At 42.8% G+C, this 12,984-nt stretch overlaps 1 protein-coding gene across 2 annotated transcripts; it reads left to right on the top strand.

Annotated features, from left to right (window-relative positions):
• Positions 1-10: 10 nt before the first annotated feature.
• Positions 11-12,617, top strand: c1h9orf85 (chromosome 1 C9orf85 homolog). 2 transcript variants are annotated; one of them, XR_010454071.1, is made up of 5 exons: positions 11-454; positions 668-774; positions 7,556-7,669; positions 10,448-12,261; positions 12,376-12,617. XR_010454071.1 is itself a non-coding variant. In XM_064959541.1 (4 exons), the coding sequence occupies exons 1-4, from the start codon at positions 353-355 to the stop codon at positions 10,635-10,637; spliced, it is 513 nt and encodes a 170-aa protein (XP_064815613.1). In that variant the 5' UTR covers positions 11-352; the 3' UTR covers positions 10,638-12,617. The 2 variants fall into 2 exon arrangements, 1 of the variants encoding a protein (XP_064815613.1); XM_064959541.1 differs by having other exon boundaries at positions 10,448-12,617.
• The last annotated feature ends 367 nt before the right edge of the window (positions 12,618-12,984 follow it).

Genomic DNA, 12,984 nt, shown 5'->3' with positions numbered 1-12,984 from the left:
GCCAGTATGATTGGATTGGCTTATAAGAAAGCCAATTAGAAACAACTATTTTCTAACAAAGGCCAATCAGATTGCTCAAGGCGTTACCTCGGTGTAGAATGACGTAATTATTTATTTTTTTGCGGACTGGGATAAGGGAAATACGTTATCTAAAAGAAAAGTGTCAATACGATATTTCAATTAAAACAATACTATATTCACATATGGATTTTTATGCTATCAAACGTTGATATTGAGATTTTAAAGAGTTAAATTGTAACTCTTTATTCGACGTTACTCATGACGAGGCATATTCTTCCGGGTTATTTTGTCGTGCCATGTGTTGTGGGATCTGAGTTCTGATTTTAGCAAAATGAGTTCTCAAAAAGGCAACGCTTCTCGCTCGCGAGGACAGAAACACCAAAACACGACTGCTTACAAGAACGACAAATATGGAGCAAGTGTTCAAGTAAAGGTACGGTCTATGACTGACTGGCTAACGTTAAATAGCCCCGTCATTAGTACAAGACATGATGGCAGTATGTTAGCAAAACAGTTGGCTAGCTAGCAAACCATTTGGTTTCATTCTGTCTGTCAACTATGTCTACCATCAGTATTGATAATGCTGGGCTGATTTTAGGTCTGTTTTACTTTTCCCTGTGTAAATCTGGTGCTGATATTGTTGCAGATAGCAAACTCAAAGGTCCACGACGGGTTGTGCCAACGCTGCAAGGAAGTTATTGAGTGGAAAGTCAAGTACAGCAAATACAAATCCCTCACCCAACCCCGAACATGGTTAGTACGTTACACACACACACACAAAATATATGCACTCAGTATCGTTTGAGAACGTTTTGATCCAATAGAGCCAAATCGAGGTAGGATGTACCAAGGTGCATGCATTTACACCACGTATCTATGGTACACCGTTTGGGTCTTTGCGTATCAAAAAAGATAACTCATAACACAATTCTATTATAGAATGTTGTGTGTGCTGAATTTGCATGTGCAAGCCAAGCGCCACAACAACTATCAGTAGCACTGCCAACGCTGTACAAACAAGCACACACTGGTTGTTTTCAGGTTGGATATTCACACTTGAGCCAGACTCCAAATAAGTATGACATTTGGAAAAATTGTGCACAACATCACACAGGTCTTATTTTCACGATTTGGACATTAATTTCCTTTCTAAATCTATTAAACATGTGGAAATGTGAGCAGCATTTTGTATTCCCAGTTGAATTGGTTAATGAGTGTAAACAAAGTGAGAACTTTTAACATTTGAATTTCAATAGCTCCTTGGTCATGTGACCTGACTTCTGACAAGGTTCAGAATCTACACTCAGTGGGCCTACACATTGCACACCCTTTAGTTTGTCCATTGTCACCTCGCATGTTTTTACATTAATTTTTCAAACTTTGTCATTTCAACAGCTCCTTGGTCATGTGACCTACTGGACTCAACCAAGGTTCAGAATGTCCACTGACTACCATTCTATATTGCACACCCTTTTGTTTGTCCATTTTCATCTCACACAATTTTACATGAATTGCCTGCTCTGTTCCCCTGAAGGACTTACACCCCATTCACTTGGGCCTTCTCCCTGGGGCCTTCCTGACTTCCAGGCAGGCCCCCATTGACCTGGTGACCTCTGACTCCTGGCCTCTAGGCCTACACTCCCTGCCCTGAGCCTGAGAGTGTTTTGCTTACTCCCTGGAACTACAGACCTCCACACCTGCTCTCCCTACCCGGTCAACACCCCTCTCCCTTGGCCTTACACGGACCCCAACCGTGCGCCATCGTGCATACATTTATTTTGTCCCTCTACACCAAACGCGATCATGACACGCAGGTTACAATATCAAAACGAACTCTGAACCAATTACATTAATTTGGGGACAGGTCAAAAAGCATTAAAGCATTATGGCAATTTAGTTAGCTTGCACTTGCTAGCTAATATGTCCTATTTAGCTAGCTTGCTGTTGCTAGCTAATTTGTCCTGGGATATAAACATTGTTGTTATTTTACCTGAAATGCACAAGGTCCTCGACTGACAATTAATCCACACATAAAACGGTCAACCGAATTGTTTCTAGTCATCTCTCCTCCTTCCAGGCTTTTTCATCTTTGAACTTATATGGTGATTGGCATCTAAACTTTCATAGTATTACTACACCGACCGGCAACACAGTTGTCTTTCAATCACCCACGTGGGTATAACCAATGAGGAGATGGCATGTGGGTACCTGCTTCTATAAACCAATGAGGAGAAGGGAAAGGCAGCACTTGAAGCGTGATCGGTGTCAGAAATAGTCAGGACTTTTATTTTAGCCCTTGGCAACACGCATGCGGCGCGAGTAGTGTGGTCAGCCTGAGTATAGCTTTCTCCCTAGAATTACTAAGACATCTATAGTCCCGCTGTCAGGAACCACGTGCTCCTAGTAACCCGCCTGCTTATTCCCGCTCAGAGACTTAAGTCCCCACTCCAACCTCCACAGCCCCCCGAGTCTGAGGTCCGAGGTAGTCCAAGTCAAAGTGTCACCAGGACTCTGAGTGCCCCCCGCCTTGGGAGGCCTCCTCGTGCACCTGGTGACACTTTGACTTCCACAGCGAGTCCCAACCTGAGTCACATTCCCACCAGAGGACGGGCCCGGGCGGATGGGCGACCACCACCTAGCCCCCTACCTATCCAGAGCCAAATGTCTTACAACTTCTACCCACCTGAGCTCTCACACTCTGTCTGGCCCCTGGACCTTCTGCATGCACCTGGTAACCCGTAAGTAAAGGTGGAGGAAGAGGCCTTCCGTCCCAGACAAAAGCTTGGATCAAGGGCTGACTTTCAATAGATCGCAGTGAGTGAGCTGCTCTGCTACGTACGAAACCATGACCCAGAATCGTGTCGTCTACGAGTGATTTAGCACCAGGTTCCCCACAAACATGCAATGTCAGAAGGTGAATTCACCAATTTGTAAGTCGCTCTGGATAAGAGCGTCTGCTAAATGACTTAAATGTAATGCAGTGCGCATCAGGAGAGGGGCGGCAACTCATCCGGCCACACCCCAACCCAGTCACGAACGGCTCTACTCACCTGCCAAAAGAGACGGCTGTCCCCGGCCAACCGAAGATCTGCGGCGCTACGGTATTGTTACGTTAAGGGGGATTCTAACTTAGAGGCGTTCGGTTATAATCACACAGATAGTAGCTTCGCACCATTGGCTCCTCAGCCAAGCACATACACCAAATGTCGGAACCTGCGATTCCTCTCGTACTGAGCAGGATTGCTAATGCAGCAACACATCAGTATGGTAAAACTAACCTGTCCCACAATGGTCTAAACCCAGCTCACGTTCCCTATTTGTGGGTGAGCAATCCAACGCTTGGTGAATTCTACTTCACAATAGTAGGAAGAGCCGACATCAAAGGCGCAAAAATGGATGCCGCTATGAATGCTTGGCCGCCACAAGCCAGTTATCTCTGTGGGAACTTTTCTGACGCCTCCTGCTCAAACCCCAAAAAGTCAGAAGGATCGTGAGGCCCCGCTTTCACGGTCTGTATTCAAGCATTTCGCTACACTCGCATTAACATCTGCTAACCATGTGTATGTGACAAATAAAATTTGATTTGATTTATTCATACTGAAAATCAAGATCATGCGAGCTTTTGCCCTTCTGCTCCACTGTAAGTTTCTGTCTTCCCTGAGTTCGCCTTAGGACACCTGTTACTGTTTGACAGTTGTACCGCCCCAGTCAAACTCCCCACCTGTGACTGTTCCCGGAGTGGGGAGAACCGAGTGCTCGCTCAGGGCTTGCCTCACCGGGTAAGTGAAAAAATGATAAGAGTAGTGGTATTTCACCGCTGGCCGAGGCCTCCCACTTTTTCTACATCCCATGTCTCTTCACAGTGCCAGACTTGAGTCAAGCTCAACAGGGTCTTCTTTCCACGCTGATTCCGTCACGCATGTTCCCTTGGCTGTGGTTTCGCTAGATAATAGGTAGGGACAGTGGAATCTCGTTCATCCATTCATGCGCGTCACTGATTAGATGACAAGGCATTTGGCTACCTCAAGACTTAATTATGTCTTTCTGTTTACACCCCGAAGGTGGTGTGAGTGTGGCCGCGAAGGGTAGCATGCAACAGTCAGATAGCATCAAATTGACATCCAGTCAAATCACGTCCGGCGGTATCAGAGGCTTTTCTGTCTTACAAACTGGACATTAGTTGTCGCTACAAACCTTCAGGGGACTTTAACTTCTTTTTTTATACTCCCAATCGACATCAAGTGCCAGTGCAATACTTATAGGATTGAAAACCAAATACCTGTTGCAGTATCTAGTGGCACCATCAACCGGGTGTTGGAAGAAGCAACAGAAAATAATCATCCCCTTTCAATCATTTACTTTCCCAGTCAGCCGCCTGGGACACAGCCATAGGAACCAGCTTTACCAGCACTTTATCAATATTCCTCACTTCACATGAGGGGATCACATGGGTGATTTGAGTCCGACCGCGACAGGTGGGTACGCTCCTTTTGAATTTAATCAAGTTGACATTCAGTGATCCATGCCCAGTAGGAACCTAGGCTTCTTCCATCCAGTTTTTGGGTCCACAACAAATCGCTGGGTGTGGATGGTACTACCCACATCAGGCGTAGGGCTCCCTCCCCAGACAAGCTGGAGATGCCTCTCCCCACTTCGTAGGGCATGAGCCAGATCCATGCAAAATTTTGTTTTTATTTTTTTATTTTTTATTTTATTTTATTAGGCAAGTCAGTTCAGAACAAATTCTTGTTTTCAATGACAGCCTAGGAACAGTGGGTTAACTGCCTGTTCAGGGGCAGAACGACAGATTTGTACCTTGTCAGCTCGGGGATTCGAACTTGCAACCTTTCGGTTACTAGTCCAACGCTCTTACCACTAGGCTCTCCAGCCGCCCCCCCTAGTTTACAAGAGCCCGACAGCAAATCATTGTCTGGTGGAACCGCCCTCACATTTTCATGCTTGACCAAAAGCCCCACATTCCAGGACCGAGAGCTCACAGGACACCACAACGCTTTCCAGGGCATGGGCCCCTCTCTCGGTGCAAAACCATTCCAGGGCGCCCTGCCCTTCACAAAGAAAAGAACTCTACCCGGAGTTCCCGTAAGCTTCTCCTGGATTGGTCACGTTACCTCACTAGACGCCTCAACCCGCCAGTCCGTGGACATTCTGAAAGTAGTTTGAGGTCAGTAAGTCACATGACCAAGGAGCTGTTGAAATTAAAAAGTGTGAGAAATTCATGTAAAAACATGTGAGATGAAAATGGACAAACTACAAAGGGTTTGTAATACAGAAGTGTAGTCATTGGACATTCTGAACCTTGTTTCAAGTCAGTAGGTCACATGACCAAGGAGCTATTGTCATTTGAAAAATTAAATAAATAATTTCAAATAGTGCGAGATGTAAATTGACAAAAAAAAGTGTGTGCAATGTGTGTCTATGCCAGTTTGAAAGTTTTAGGAGTAATTGTTAAAGAGCTATTGCAATTTGAATAATGTGATTTGTCACTATGTTGAAAGTCCCTAACTGCTGTTTGTGGACATAAGGAAAACTACAGGTGAATATCCATCCTGAATCTGTCTTTACCTTGGTCCACGAACAATGTTTACAATACCGTGTTGGTAATAAGGCATTATTTGTTCCACCGCTACTTCTGGGGTAGCTAGCTAGCTTTAGCTTGGTACCTAGCGCGCACCAATACAACCAGCCTGAAAACAATGACCAGTAGAAACTGCAGTCATTTCAATATTCTTAGCAATGATTTAGGAATCCTTGTAAGTATTAGATAGGTAGCCATTTGTTGTTCGCCAATTGAAATTGAACTTCGGTTCATAAAAATAAATAACTAGCCAACTACTTAGCTTTGGGCAACATGGTTAACATTATAAGCAGCCAGCTAGCTTCATCTGGCTCGTGAGGCTGACCGGACATTACATTACATTTAAGTCATTTAGCAGACGCTCTTATCCAGAGGGACTTACAAATTGGTGAATTCACCTTCTGACATCCAGTGGAACAGCCACTTTACAATAGTGCAACTGGGTTATATGTTGTGAAGCTAGCCACAATAAGGAGTAGGCACAATAGTGGAATTTGCAGTTTGCCTTCTGAATAAAAGCACCTCTTTGAAAGTGGTGCAGAATTTTACAATTGGTGGAATCATGCCATATTTAGACTAGATAATGTAAAACCAGGTTGGAATGTGAAGCAATGAAATTGGGTATCAGTCTACTTGGTGACACCCACAGAACACAACTGTGAAGAGTTTACACAAATATTACTGTTGTAGCACTTATCGTGGGGCTGTGACTGTGAAATCACCTCCCCAGTCAGTTTATTGTGTGTATTGACATTCATATTGCACTGTACAGCTTTACATAAGGATTGGGTATCAGTCTACTCAATACCCAAGATATTTTTTCCCAACGTCCTCAGTTATCAGACTCAAACATGCAGTATTGTTTTTCATCGGGACTCAAATCAAATTTATTTATAAAACCATTCTGACATCAGCCAATGTCACACAGTGCTGTACAGGAACCCAGCCTAAAACCCCAAACAGCAAGCAATGCAGGTGTAGAAGCACGGTGGCTAGGAAAAGCTCCCTACTAGAAAGGCTGGAACCTAGGAATAAACCTAGAGGAACCAGGTTGAGGGGTGGCCAGTCCTTTCCTGGCTGTGCCGGGTGGAGATGATAACAGAACATGACCAAGATGTTCATAGATGACCAGCAGGGTCAAATAATAATAATCAGTGTTATAAAGGGTACAACAGGTCAGCACCTCAGGAGTAAATGTCAGATGGCTTTTCATAGTCAATCATTCATAGCATCTCTACTGCTCCTGCTGTCTGTCTCTGGAGAGTTGAAAACTAATAATGTTCAATACACATAGTAGGTTGATAAATGTTGCTCAATGAAGTTGTTTCAGAGTCCAGCAATAAGAGCTACAATGATAATGTTCTCTGGGTGTCACGGAGTAGACTGATAACCCATGTTATCAGATCCACAATCTGTAGGTAAGGCTGTACAGTGAAATAAGTATGCCCCCATTACAATTCCAAAGTCGAATACATCCAGTGTGATTTCAACAGATTTTTTGTCAAATGAACCAATAGTATTTGGTTGATTTTTATATAACATTCCAACCTTCTTTATTATGATCTATTCAATTATGGCATAATTCTACTGTTTGTATTCATTTGCATCACTGTCAATGACATATTTTAATTTTAAAGGCTAACTGTAAAGTCCACTATTGTGGCTAATCCTTATTGTGGCTAGCTTCACATAAATGGGTCCAACAACCATTAATCAAGTAAGAACTGTCTTATAAATTAGGGTTACTTTAGAAGACACCTAGCTATATGGTTAGCGGGCTACTACTCCAAATCAAAACCAAACATGCATGTCCAATTTAATTGTTTTAGTAGGAAGACCAGGGGAAGCTTTTGGGGATATGTATGGGTGGAATGTTGGCTAGTGAAGGGGTGTGAGAGGAGGACATGGGTATTCAGCGAGTGTTTCTATGTGTTTCAGTGTGAAATGTTCTCTGAAGACCGTGAAGGATGCGTATCACGTCATTTGTAAACCCTGTGCCCTGAAGCTGGAGCTTTGTGCCAAGTGTGGGAAGAAAGAGACCATCGTAATTCCGTGAGTGTTCCTACTTCCTACACTATGGTGTATGTGTGAGTCTAAAGCCCACAAGTAGTGGGCTAAGCTGGCAGAGGTGTTGCTTGGGAACAGGGATGTCTGTTTCTACTGCCGTCTACTGGGTAAAAACATATAGTACACATTTACCTTAGTTATTATTTAGCTTACAATGAATATGTTCTCATTTAGCATGTAATTTGTTGTTTTGAATGACCCCTATCAACACCATAATTACAGCGTTTCGACTATACAGAAGTCTTTGTCAGATAAGTCATGATAACACAGATTATTATGAAATGATTGAGAATTCTGGCAATTTTTAAATGGCCTTCAGTGGTGAAAACCCTTTGTGTTCAAGTACTCATGAATTTGAGTACTCATGTTAGCACTTTAAATCTGAATCAAATAATTTTATTTGCATGTCTATAGCACATTTCGTACAACAAATACATTTCAAGGTGCTTAACAAATAGAAAATAAATTAAATGGGGGTGAAGGCAAAAAGTACTGTTCCGATTACTAAACTTATTTTCACTGCACTTGACATGAACACATCTTAGCGTTTGAAATTGTCTGTTTATAAATGTAACCTAGTAGTAATCCCTAATAATATGAGTGTGTAGGGAAAACCGGGGAAATAGCCTGTCAGTTTCAATATCGCCAATCAGGAACGAGCTAGAATCATGTGATTCACTGTGCACATGCTCAGTTTAGTTACAAAGTCATGTGAAGAGGCAAGTCACTGCCACGCTCAGCAAATTTTATTTCCCAAAATAGTTTTATGTTCAATAAAAATCCATTCATTCTTGAAATGCACGTGTTAATTATAGGATATTTTTTTAATGTTTCATTTTACCACAAACACTTACAACTGAGGGTCAATAGTAACATACTGTAACTCTCCTTGTTTAAGACAAAATTATGCTGTCTGTTTGCTTTAAAATGATGATTACAGTTGAAGTCGAAGTTTACATACACTTAGGTTGGAGTCATTAACTCGTTTTTCAACCACTCCACAAATGTCTTGTTAACCAACTATAGTTTTTGCAAGTCGGTTAGGACATCTACTTTGTGCATGACACGTAATTTTTCCAACCATTGTTTACAGACAGATTATTTCACTTATAATTCACTGTATCACAATTCCAGTGGGTCAGAAGTTTACATGCACTAAGTTGACTGTGCCTTTAAAGAGCTTGTAAAATTCCAGAAAAGTATGTCATGGCTTTAGAAGCTTCTGAGCTTTTGAGTCAATTGGAGGTGTACCTGTGGATGTATTTTAAGGCCTACCTTCAAACTCAGTGCCTCTTTGATTGACATGGGAAAATGGAAAAATCAAAGGAAATCGGCCAAGACCTCAGAAAAAAAAATTGTAGACAAGTCTGGTTCATCCTTGGGAGCAATTTCAGGTACCATGTTCATCTGTATAAACAATAGTACGCAAGTATAAACACCATGGGACCACGCAGCCGTCATACTGCTCAGGAAGGAGACTCGTTCTGTCTCCTAGAGATGAACGTACTTTGGTGTGAAAAGTGTTAATCAATCTCAGAACAACAGCAAAGGACCTTGTGAAGATGCTGAAGGAAACAGGTACAAAAGTATGTATATCCACAGTAAAACGAGTCCTATATCAACATAACCTGAAAGGCCGCTCAGCAAGGAAGAAGCCACTGTTCCAAAACCGCCAAAAAAAGCCAGACTACTGTTTGCAACTACACATGAGGACAAAGATTGTACTTTTGGGGGAAATGTCCTCTGGTCTGATGAAGCAAAAAATTGAATTGTTTGGCCATAATGACCATTGTTATGTTTGGAGGAAAAGGGGGTGGCTTGCAAGCCAAAGAGCACCATCCCATCCATGAAGCACGGGGGTGGCAGCATGATGTTGTGGGGGTGCTTTGCTGCAGGAGGGACTGGTGCACTTCACAAAATGCATGGCTTCATGAGGGAGGAAAATTATGTGGATATATTAAAGCAACATCTCAAGACATCAGTCAGGAAGTTAAAGCTTGGTCGCAAATGGGTCTTCCAAATGGACAATGACCCCAAGCATACTCTAAAGTTGAAGCAAAATGGCTTAAGGACAACAGTCAAGGTATTGGAGTGGCTATCACAAAGCCCTGACCTCAATCCCATAGAGAATTTATGGACAGAACTGAAAATGCATGTGTGAGCAAGGAGGCCTACAAACCTGACTCGGTTACACCAGCTCTGTCAGGAGGAATGGGTCAAAATTCACCTAACCTATTGTGGGAAGCTTGTGGAAGGCTACCCAAAACGTTTGACCCAAGTTAAACAATTTAAAGGCAATGCTACCAAATGCTAATTGAGTGCATGTAAACGTCTGACCCACTGGGAATGTGATGAAAGAAATAAAAGCTGAAAATCATTCTCTACTATTATTCTGATATTTCACATTCTTAAAATGAAGTTGTGATCCTAACTGACCTAAGACAGGGAATTTTTAATAGGATTAGATGTCAAGAATTGTGAAATACTGAGTTTAAATGAATTTGGCTAAGGTGTATGTAAACTTCCGACTTCAACTGTACATCAATTTGTAGCAGACAATTCTCATTGTTAGTATCACATTTTGAACTCAACTGGCCAAGAAGTAAAACAAAAATGTACAATTAATCCCGATCCACTGTTAGTTTAATAGGCCTTTGTGTCTAAACAACAACGTGTGCTATTGGACTACTACTTTCAGGCTGTAAAAATCTAAAGGGTTACATTTTTCATGATTTTTTTTTTCATTCTGCTTTCACCTAATAGGGTTGACAAACAGAAGCAGGAAGAGGAGGAAGAGACCAATCAAAAGAAGACAGGATGCACTCTGAGGAAGAAAGACTTAGATGAGTTTGACAATGAGGATTTTGGCAACTTGAGCAGTGACTCAGGTCTTGAGAATTTAGGAGGCAAGGCCCCTATCGCTGATGTGGCACATGTTAGTTTCAAAGACTAAAGACAGCCAAACCAAGACCACCATAACTGTACCTCTACTGTATTAATATACATTTCCTCTGATTATATGTACTTTTGCATAGAAGCCTCTTCACTGTAGATTTCACCACTCATACAATAGCCTACTTGTATTTGGGGTTGGAACATTAAATGAACAAAGCCCACTTTCAGTGAACTGTTTTGTAATAAGTCCTATGGGATATCAATTGTCATGTTTTGATAGGTTTAAGGAAGTGTTATCCTGTCGTGTTTTAAAGTACAATTGACAAGCATTATGGTGACCCCCGCAGCATTTCCCATTGAAAAAAGATAACGAGTGCGTTCGGTAAGTATTCAGACCGTGACTCTTTCCACTTGTTACGTTACGGCCTTATTCTAAAATGGATTAAATTGTTTTCCAAATTTCACATTTACAGAAGTATTCAGACCCTTTACTCAATACTTTGTCGATGCACCTTTGGCAGTGATTACAGCCTCGAGTGTTTTTGAGTATGGCGTTACAAGCTTGGCAGACATGTATTTGGGAAGTTTCTCCCATTCTTCTCTGCAGATCCTCTTAGTTGGATGGAGAGCGTTGATGCACAGCTATTTTCAGGTCCTTCAGAGATGTTATAATTGGGTTGAAGTCTGGGCTTTGGCAGGGCCACTCAAGGACATTGATACTTGTCCTGAAGCCATTCCTACATTGTCTTGGCTGTGTGCTTAGGGTTGTTGTCCTGTTAGAAGCTGAACCTTCGCCCCAGTCAGGTCCTGAGCACTCTGGAGCAGGTTTTCATCAAGGATCTCTCTCTGTACCTTTCTCTGTTCATCTTCCCTCGATCCTGACTAGTCTCCCAGTCCCTGCTGCTGAAAAACATTCCCATAGCATGATGCCACCACCATGCTTCACCATAGGGACGTGACGTGACGCTTGGCATTCAGGCCAGAGTTCAATCTTGGTATCATCAGACCAGAGAATCTTGTTTCTCATGGTCTGAGATTCCTCTAGGTGCCTTTGGGCAAACTTCAAGCGGGTTGGCATGTACTTTTTACTGAGGAGTGGCTTCCGTCTGGCCACACTACCATAAAGGCCTGATTGGTGGAGTGCTGCAGAGAAGGTTCTCCCATCTCCACAAACTAACTCTGAAGCTCTGTCAGAGTAACCATCGGGTTCTTGGTCACCTCCCTGACCAAGGCCCTTCTCCCCCGATGGCTCAGTTTGGCCAGGCATCCAGTTCTAGGAAGAGTTTTGGTGGTTCCAAAATTCTTCCATTTAAGAATGATGGAAGCCACTGTGTTCTTGGGGACCTTCAATGCTGTAGATGTTTTTTGTGTGCCCTTTTTAAGCCTTGAGACGGATTGTGTATGTGTGCCGATCAAGGGGTGAATGAGCAAGACAAACGATTTAAGTGCTTTTGGACTGGGTATGGCAGTAGGTGCCAGGCGCATCTGTTTGTGTTAAGCACTGCAACACTGCTGTGTTTTTCATGCTCAACCGTTTCCTGTGTGCATCGAGAATGATCCACCACCCCAAGGACATCCAGTTAACTTTACACCACTTTGGGAAGCATCGGAGTCAACATGGGCCAGCATGCCAATGGAACATTTTCAACACCTTGTCCTGACGAATTGAGGCAGTTCTGAGGGTAAGGGAGGTTATTATATATTGTTATTTAAGCTCTTTGCTTCCCTCTGTTGGCCATGGTGGGACTGTTACGTTCCCCAGTTTATGTGTTGTAGTTTGTATGTGTTTATTTCAGGAAATGGCTTCCTGAAATCCCTCAAGCAGCTGATTGGTCGACTCCAGGGCTAATTGGAGAGCTGACCCCGCCCCCTCGTCAAGACAGCTGTCTCCAATTACCCATTCAATCTGAAGCTATATAAATGCCAGTGTTCTGTTCAGGAGGGAGAGATTTGTCTTTCTAGTTTGATTTGCTTTGGTTCCGTCCAGCCCCTTTTCCCCATATTACCGTGTGAAGGAATAAAGTCCTGGTAAACGGTACCACATTCTGCCTGTTGTCATTCTTTCTTGCACCTACAGTCCATACCTTTTTCACTTCACGGAGAGTTTAGTTGTAGCAGGGTGTTACGCACGCCTCTATGAAGAGGGAACGCAACAGGGACATTGTCTCTGTTCTCTCACTTTCAGGATAAGGCTATGGGGACATTGAGTCATACTAACTTGTTACCGTGCTATTACCAGAATTCATTGATGATCTCAGAGTGGGTTTTATTTAGTACCTTTAGTAATGCTCACATGGGTTTGTTCTGCTTTTTCAAACTTGCGTAATTGAAAACGCATGATCAAAAGTCCAGTGACATGCTCTAACTTAAGGGGACAGACCCAAATAAAACTGTTTCTTTACCTT

Source organism: Oncorhynchus masou, chromosome 1, assembly GCF_036934945.1.
Source record: "Oncorhynchus masou masou isolate Uvic2021 chromosome 1, UVic_Omas_1.1, whole genome shotgun sequence".
NCBI lineage: Eukaryota > Metazoa > Chordata > Actinopteri > Salmoniformes > Salmonidae > Oncorhynchus > Oncorhynchus masou.
Note: the sequence above shows the minus strand (reverse complement) of the source record. Positions and strands in the feature narration are given on the sequence as shown.